The sequence below is a fragment of the Trichechus manatus genome, unplaced genomic scaffold, assembly GCF_000243295.1.
Source record: "Trichechus manatus latirostris isolate Lorelei unplaced genomic scaffold, TriManLat1.0 scaffold00247, whole genome shotgun sequence".
Taxonomy (NCBI): Eukaryota; Metazoa; Chordata; class Mammalia; order Sirenia; family Trichechidae; genus Trichechus; species Trichechus manatus.
Window position 1 is genome coordinate 1,553,352 of NW_004444183.1, and position 9,638 is coordinate 1,562,989.

At 42.9% G+C, this 9,638-nt stretch overlaps 1 protein-coding gene across 1 annotated transcript in view; it reads right to left on the bottom strand.

Moving 5' to 3' along the window:
- The window catches only part of ABCA13 (ATP binding cassette subfamily A member 13), a 527,556-nt gene that overhangs the window by 367,117 nt on the left and 150,801 nt on the right, over positions 1-9,638 (bottom strand). The window contains 2 exon segments of the mRNA XM_023724448.1: positions 3,824-4,018; positions 8,518-8,639. Of these exon segments, the coding sequence (XP_023580216.1) occupies positions 3,824-4,018; positions 8,518-8,639 (317 nt within the window).

The window sequence follows — 9,638 nt, forward strand, 5'->3', positions numbered from 1 at the left end:
CATTTAACCCTGGTATTTAGAAAATATCCGTGCCCTTTGAAACCTGTATGGTGCTATCTATTATCAGCTGACACACTGTATATTTTATTTATTATTTGTATATTCTTTGTTCTAGAATGTAAATTCCACAAAAGCAGCGACTATTGCCTATTTGGATCATTTATGCAGCTACAAAGAACAGAAGAGTGTCTGGCAGTATTAGTTGCTCAATAAGTGTTTGTTGAAAGAATGGATAAATTACCGAAAGCTCTTTCCACGGAGAGGAAAAAATCACAGCAAATCTCTCACTTTGCATGATGTTTGCATATTGAATATTCAGGTTTTCAGACTCAGGCCAAGGATCCAGCTTGTCACTGCTTCATATTCTTGCTTATTAAAGTTCTGCAACTGCCACTTAGCTGCTGGCTCTGTGGCTGACCCATGAGGCTCCTGAGATTACAGCTCAATCTTTCTCAGATGCATGCAGCTAATAATAATGTGGTTCTGTCAGTTAAGACAATGGCTACAGCTCAAGCAGTAGAAATGTTGTGGAGGCTTTGTCACTGCCTACTTCTCTTTCTATTTACAGCCCCACTTTAGAAGTAGCACACAGAGACCCCTGACTTAGGGTGGGGAACGACTGGAATTGAGTCACATCACTGACAGAGCAGACGAACACATCGGATTAGTATAGCCAATAATGCTTTGCAAAAGGCTTCAGAATTCATGGTTGTGGCAGAGAGCCAGCTGAGTGGACAGAAAGCGCATGCACTTTGGAATGAGATGAAGCTGCAGTTGAGTCCTGACTGCAGTACCTATCAGTGTGTGGATTTTGAAATGCTCTCCTATCCCTGAGCAATACCGTGGATTAAACAACTTTCATAGAGCTATGCATATAGAAGAAATCTAAGAAATAGGATCTGTTATTATTAATGGTGGTGTCACTTTTATTGTGGCTGGGAGATTGAATCTTGCCCAATATCTCATCCCCCAGAGAAATCTTGGCGAGGATGATGGTCCTTAACAAAGTAATTATTTGAGCCCTTAAAAGGATGGATTTCAAATGTCTGGCTAGGACTTTGTGCACATAATAGAATGACCACTGTATATGGCTCATCAGTGGACCTGCATCTGATTCCTAGCAGGCCTCAAAGGGTATATTGTAAGGTTGGAAAGCAGGGTTGGGGCGAGAGTGATATACAAATCCAGAACTAACATTGTTCTGTGAATGAGCTTCAAATATTAATTCTACTGAGATAGAGGTGGCCTTGCAAATTACAGGGGGACATTTAGGAAATGTTATCCTCCCTGTGGGCTTACAGCGTACTAGTTCTTAAAATTAATAATTTTTTTTCTGGAAAGTGTATGTCTAACCCAGCATTTGTCCACTGAATTTTTGGAGTAATAGAGAAGAAGATCATGAAGGACACTGGACTGAGAATACATATGTCCACCCTGGACTGTTTGGAAGACTTAGAGTGGCAAATCTACTCTTCCCTGAACTCCATGACTATTCTGGACTTGGTGAGATGGACAGCCTCAGAGCCCAGCGCTTCTAAAACACCTGCTCTGGCTTATCCTCCTACACCAAGCAGAATAAGCTGCACATTCTTTTAAAATTGTCATTGACAAGATAACCACAGAATGGGCCATAGATGGCCTCAACCCACCTCTGGGTGGAAACTTAACATGCTAATGAAAAAAAAAACCCAACCCCTTCCTCTACCCCAGAGAACTGAACCCTTGTCTAGAGAAAATGCATAGTCATCCCCAAACCCTGAATGCCTGCTTGAAGTTCAATCCTGAATATTCCTAATGAATTTGCATTTCCTTGCCTGCTCTCTGTAAAAGCCCATCTCCCCCAGCTGCCCGCGAGCAGTCTTGAGAGCAGCAGCCCCAAAGGCTCCTTTCCTTGCGCAATGAAATAAAGACATCTTTCTGATCTCCACCACCTCAGCCTCTCGTTTATTGGCTGTAACAAGTCATGCAAGTAGAACCTGGGGTTTCCACCTGGCAACACTGAGATGCCTAAAGCCACTTTGTCCTACTGCAATCCCCAAGGCATCTCTAATTAATCTGGACTCTGTGACACACATCCTCAGGGTAAGAACAACAGAAATTGGTAGAGACCAATCTACAAGGGTAAAGGTGAAATTTCTGGAAAGGTAAGTAGAGATTCAATCAGTGTAGACCAGAAAAAAGAGGAAATTCAAAGAGGCGTCCAGCTGGGAGCAGGAGAGCTAGGTCAGGACTAGGTTGCTTCTAAGTGGTACCCTCTGGGGTTGCCTTGGGCTAGTTGTATTTGCCTTCCGTTTTGAACTCTTTCCTGCAAACATTATGATCCCTAGATTTCTTCACCCTTCAGTGCCCTCACACCACTGTGTGTGGGAGTGCTGTGGGGCAGGCAGAGAGCAGATACACACAGGGCCTTGAGATCTGCCATTTCCCTCCCCCCCTCCTCCACCACCACGTGCTTCCCAAGCGCAGGCCCTGCTTGGAGGGGGTAGGAGGGCACACCACACTGAGGGTACCCAAGGGAGTGGAGAAGGCCACAGCCCAGGGCGTGGAGGGAGGGGGGTGGAGCAAAGGTGGGGCACTTGCCGGTAGGCGGTAGGCGCAAGTCCAAGCATCCAGACAGGCGGGGGAGGTGCACCACAAATATGAAAGGTGCCTGACTGAGGCAGCTAGACAAGAGGACAAGAGGGAGGAAGGTGTTTCTGCTGACACTTAGCAGCTACCAGACTATTCATCTTGAAATGGGGAGGGGGACTTAGAGATTGCCCCTGGGCACTCCTGACTCTCCCAAGCCCCTGGAGGGAGCCGCTGTCCGGCTTTCCCAGATAAACTCCCAGAAGGTGGCCATAAAGAGGACAGGACACTGACAACCCGGGCAATGATGCTGCTGGTCCTTCCCGGTTAAGCAGTTAAGCAAGTAGACAACCACCACCAACCCTGGGTCAAATGTCCCATGGGCCTGACACCCAAGTGTTAGGGGACCCTAGAGGCTGAAGACACCTAATTAATTAGTACACCATCGGTTATCAGAACACATCTAGTCGCCTCCCCCACTATGTCACTCACTTCCTCTAAGGTGTTTTGCAGACCCTCTGCAGAGCCCCGGATGGGTCCAGATCTAACCAGCTCAGGATGGTCAGATACGCGCAGAACAGACAAAGACGACCTACAGACGACCCGGGGCAGCCAGGCATGCTCAGTAACACAACAAAACTCATGTCAAGGAACCAAAAGTTTCATGTCAAGGAACCAAAATCACAGGATAATACGTCATCTGCAGTAGCCGAGCCCATTTAAAAAGCAAAGAGTCCGTAGGCCACTTCGGGGCCAAGTCTTAGCCCCGCCTCGTAATAATCAGTAGCAGCTTTGAATAGTTAAAACTTTCTGATCCTGCCCACCGCTTTCCTCTACCCCTATATGAATACGTATAAGTATAAAATGAGATTTCTCACTCAGTCGAGGAACTCAATGTGAGGTGGATACCTCTGAGTTTCCACTTGCTAGCCTGCGAAATAAACTCTTTCTTCCTCTCAAAAACAGCGTCTGAGAGATTGGCTTCTTGCACGCTGAGCTCGGACCCACTGGACCAGTTTCACAAGGACCTCCCTGTTCCCTGAGCGCCCCTTTATTCCTACAAGCCTCCTCAAGCCCCACACCCGAAGTCGGCCAACGAGTGGCCTTGGGGGCGGCCAAGGCTGCGCGGGGCCTTCCCACGGTCCTCCTGCTGCAGCACGTGCGGACTGTCTTCAACTCAGCAAGTCCGCAGTTCACCGCAGAACAGAAACTGTCATTTCAGACCAACCCCACACCCTTGTCGCTTTCTCCTTACTTTGTAGATGAAACTCCGCAGGTTAAGGTTTTGACTCATCAACACAATCAGAGAATACACATCTGACCCGGGCAGGGCACACAGTTCCTTCATGGCAAAAAGGGATGTTTCATCCTCACGGAATGTCAGCAGGAGCCGAAGGGTGTCTTGATCACATCTTCCAGACAAAGCTACCGTAAGGGCACTAGAGAGAACCTGTTTCAAAGCATACGGATCAGAACTGAATACACCTAGAGCACAAAAATATCTCAAACACAGAGCTTTGTAGAGGATGAATTATCCCAGACCCCATTTTCCTAAAGTGCAGAGGACTTACTGGTAGAGACATGGAACCCAAACCTTTCTTCTATTGTGAATGTTCTATTTTGAATGGAAATGTTCCTGAAATGTGTACATAATTCTCTGCCTTTTTAAGCAACATGCCCTTTGTGATGCCTCGGGTGCACTGTTACAAGATCTCTCATCCTTCCATTCTCTCCAGGGTGCCTCTCAAAATGTCACCCCACTCTGCACTCCCACCGCCCCCACGCTGCTCTCAGAGTTTGTGATTGGGTCCTTTTTCACTGAGTTTATGTCTGACCCTTTCTTTCAGTTTATCACCTCTTGCTTCTCACTGTTATCAGTGGAAATTATTTTTTTTCCTCCACCATTTCCAGAGTAAAAACCAGGTTAGCGATCTTGCTGTAAGTTTTAAAAAGGAAAAGCAAATAAATTCAGAAAGGGGGGCAGAGGATCACTTGTATTAGTATCTATTTCATTAGTAATACACATCACAATGAAATGATCTGAGGATGGTCTTCATTTATGCATACGTTTTACTTAATAATCTTTGTAATGTGCCAAATTATAAGACAAAACAAAAATGTTACTTTCTGTTCCATGTCTATATTTTTGATGGATATGATTGCTCTCAAAGAGTCAGACCAGGGAGGCCTAAATCGTAGCACTTTGTGAAAAGGAACTATTGTCCATTTATCGGGAGCCTTGAGATGAGGAGTTTTCAGATGCTTTTAATATTATGCCATAAAAAGTCAAAAAAAAATCATTATGACATAGAATGGCTAGAATGCTCTAATATACTGAAGTGCTTTTTGAATCTTTCTAAGAGATATAATAAGTGCTTTCATATCTAATGAACCAAGAGGACATTTTTCGCATGAGACTTGCGTTGTGCACTTCTTGGGAAAGGATTTGTTAATACTTCCATTTTCAAATTTTTTCACTGGAGGGAGAGGGTAGATCCCTCCCGCGGGAATTCAAGGAGGAGGCTCAGGGGTGAGATATGGATTGCTAGCATTTGCTTTACTTAGCACACTTGAGGGTTTCTTCTGCATATGCTGTAGATTCTAGTCTTATGTATTGTCTTGTATATTACTCAACAGTCCCTAATAAATGTCTTAGAATTTATCCCCAGGGAAAAGAAGTTTGTGTTAAAAAATTTTGTATATCTCTGTTTATCAAGTTGGGGGGACCTTATGCCCTACCATGTTTCTTTTTTTGCCCTGGCTACTAGGAAGCTCTGCAGTCACGTATATTCAACAGCAACAGCTCCATGAGCATATTTTCTGCCACTCCTTTTCTGTGGTTTTCCAATTTTGACCATTTATCTTTAAAAAATCATATTATTTATATTTTTCTTGTTTGAAAGTCACCAAGATTCATTTGGAAGCCAGCAGGGAATAACAAAGATAGCATGTAGTTTTGATTGATTTGAAATATCATGTGTGATTCCTTTTCAAAATGAAAACAAGCATTTGCAACTTACACTTTGCTAGGCTAATGTAGAAAATTATCTGAAACATAAATGCCTAGTTGCTGACGCTTTTCCTATCTTGCCATGCCTGGCTTGAAAAGCTCCAAAAAGACAAGGGACCCAGGGTAGAGAGCCCTTCACCACTTGGAGCCCAGCACACACACACAGACACACACAGTTAGCCAATTAGACATTTATTTGGGTTCACAAACTCCTTTTAAAAATGAAAATGACCCCTAGGAGCGCGATTTGCATTTTTAGAAGGAGCTTGGCATCTGCCAGGTCTCTAATTGAGTTCAGAGCAGAGCCTCGGAGATGGTCTTGATGTGGCCTGGCTGATAATTTTATTCTCAGAGGTGCAGGGAAAGCACTGGAAACAACTACTGTTCTCAGCCTAATTATGCCTGAAAGGGAAACACTGGCAGTGATGTGGAAGAATTAGAAATACAGGGGAAAGTGATGATGCCATACTAGAGTTTATTAGAGTTTATATAAGCAAAGAACCTTAAACCGGGGCAGATGTATACAACATACAATTCATAGAACTACACTGGATGTGCAGAAAGATCTTAGGTGAATGAATGACTGTTTTTGCAATTTTGCCAGGGCCCTATTGCCTCTGAAAATTATTCCTTGCAGGCCACCAAACAGTTGGACTAAGAATGTGATGTGATTACTTTTGCCAGCTGCTAAAAGTAAGGTAGAAAAGCCCTAGGAGAAAGAGCTTGAAAAGTAACTACAAATAATATGGTGCTGCTGTCAACTTGACCATCTAGAAAGTGTCATCTACTCACATTACATTATTACCTAGGATGTGTATACATGAGTGGGTTCATGGATACACTTAGCTACCTAAACAAACATTATTTAGTTGAACAGGAAGAATGTGACTTTTTTAATACCCTTCCTGATAACCTAACTTTCTAGCTATTTAGGTGACCATATGGACGTACACTGCCAAAGAGCTAGAAGAAGATACACAAATCACCCCATTTAAAAAAATCACTGTGAAACCATTTAGGCAGCAATTTCACCATATTACAGTGCAAGTTTCTACGAGTAGAGCCCTCTCAACGTAGAACATCGGTGACATCCAGTGGCTGCTTGATAATCTGGCAGTGACAGTAAAAATAGTTGAGTCCAAACCCCCAATCATAAGACTTTACTTTTGAAAGGACCCCAGATATTCACTAATCTGACCCCTCTCTTAAAACGTTCCTTGTCAGCTGCTTAAATGAGTTCAGTCTCAATTCCATTCCTGTTCTTCAGGTTTCAGTAAATGAAGAGTTTAAGCCAAAGCTCATCATTCTTTGTACATAAAGCAGGATGAGAAGCTTTCCCAGCAGACAGGGTGGGTAAAGAAACTTTCAGCTCAGCTTTCTGCTGTCTCCACCCCCACCTCCATCCCCAACACCTCCATTCACATGTGGCTTTTAAAAAGCCACTTTAGATGGTTTTTCTTGAAGACAGATACTGTGTGACTTGCTATAAGTAACTCGGTGATGCTGTAATTTGAATTTTGGATTCTTAGTTTCTACTCTATTTCTGTCTTAATTCCGATTAATTCTTAATTAATTAATCCACCTGCTAAAGCTTGCATTTAACCCCAGTTAGCTAGTACTGCTGAGTATAGAATCAACGTGGAATTAAATGTCCATTGGGGCCCAGTTAATTGCCAATAAAAATGCCCACTTGAGAGCCATTTTCATGGATACTACTTCTAGAAAGTACTCTGTACAAGAAAGTAAGACCCCAAATAGAAGTGCTGAAAGAAAGTCTTGGAAAAGTACCCACAAAGGATAAGTGACTACTGTGCAAATATATAATTCACTTATTCACCGCCTCCATAGATAAACTGTATCCCAATCCCCTCAGCATGTTTTACTCATGCCCTTGATTTATTGCAGTAGAATCAATAGGTAGAGGGTAGAGTTCAAGTTGTTGTCAACTCCAACTAATGGCAACCCCATGTGTGTCAGAGTAGAACTGTGCTTCATAGGGTTTTCAATGGCTGATTTTTTGGAAATAGATAGCCAGGCCTTTCCTCTGAGCACCACTGGGTGGACTTCAACCTCCAGCCTTTCAGTTAGCAGTTAAGCACTTGACCATTGTGCCCCCCAGGGACTAGAGAAAAGAGTAAAAACAAAACCCAACCTGTTGCCATCGAATCGATTCTGACATATAGTGACCCTATAGGAGGGAGTAGAACTGCCTCATGGGGTTTCCAAGGAGCCCCTGGTGGATTAGAACTGCTGACCTTTTGGTTAGCAGTCATAGCTCTTAACCATTGTGCCACCAGGGCACCTAAATATCACATTCTTCTGAGACAAAATTATCTGGCCCAACTTCACACCAAGTCACCATAGACACTCCAGAGACATAATATGGCACAAAATTCTTTAATAGTTTCATAGTTTTTGTTGCTGTTGCCTTAAGCAGTGCTTCTCAGCTACCTTAGAGATGACACAGCTTGTCACTGCTTATTTGGTTTTATAATAAGCCACTATCATAGTATAGTGTCAGTTTATGCCCACTTACTCTCTAAGTGAAAGAATTCCTAATTGATTTTTAGGTCTTTTTAGATGCTTTATTTTAGGATATTTTTGAGAATTTTGCAATGCCCTCTGAACAAAGCAGAGATACCCCCGGGTTGTGGTGCATCAGGGTTGGGAATCACTGGAATAAACGTCATCACCAATGTTATCCTTTCCAGCCCTGACTGAAGGCAATGTTATGAAATTAAGGACCTCAAGGTTTTGGCATCAGACAATGACAGCCTTTGGTTCTTTGCTAGTCCTCTCATTTCCTTGCTGCCTTCAGTGATAACATTTGCACCCACCCCTCCAGCCCTGGAGGGAGAGAAAAGAGAACACGATGCCACAGCTTCAGGTTGGCTGGGGGCTCATTAAGTGATCACAGTGGAGAAAAAGCAACACCGTACCTTTGAAAGGGAAGTATTTGCTTCTAAAATACAATTGATCGTTTCATCCGAGAGCAGGATAGAAGACTGAAGCTCCTCTGTTAACTTGGTGCTGTTTTTCATTAAATCTTTAACTTTTACGCCTGAAACATAAGCAAGAGGAAAGGAATTGTATACTAATAACTGTTTAAATTATTACTGACTGTGAAAACACAATCTGATATTAAAAACTGGCAAGGATAGTCTCCTTCACTGTGTCCAGCCCGTAATAGGCGCCTTATAAAGTCATATCTTACTCTTCTAGAGATAATTGGGATAATTTAAACTAAAAGGGAAGCAAAACTTCAGGGTATATGTTCTGTTTACCAGTTCGTGTACTCCCTAAGTCCTGTATATTTGAAGGAGATTAACTTTAGAAAGAGCTTTTTCCAGAAAATAACAAATGTTGGAGAGGCTTCGGGGAGATTGGAACTCTTATGCACTGCTGGTAGGAATGCAAATAGAAATACCATATGATCCAGCAATCCCACTTCTAGGAATATATCCTAGAGAAAAAAGAGCCGTCACATGAATAGACATATGCACACCCATGTTCATTGCAGCATTGTTCACAATAGCAAAAAGATGGAAACAACTTAGATGCCCATCAACAGACAAATGGATAAACAAACTATGGTACATAAACTGAATGGAGTATTACCCAACAATAAAGAACGGTGATGAATCTGCAAAGCATCTCATAACATGGATGAAACTGGGAGGGCATTACGCTGAGTGAAATAAGTCAATCACAAAAGGACAAATATTGTGAGAACATTACTGTAAAAACTCATGAAAAGGTTTCCACACAAAAAGAAACAATCTTTGATGGTTACATGGGTGTGTACAGTGGGGATGGAAAAACACTAAACAGACAGTAGTGGTAACTTTGGTTAAGGGTAAGATAGTACACAATTCCAGGGAAGCCAGCACAGCTTGTACAAGGCAAGGTCATAGAAGCTCCATAGACACATTCAAACTCCCTGAGGGACCAAATTGCTAGGCTAAGGGCTGTGGGGACCAGGGTCTCGGGGAACATCTAGCTCAATTGGCATTACACGGTTTATAAAGAAAATGTTCTACATTCTACTTTGATGAGTAGC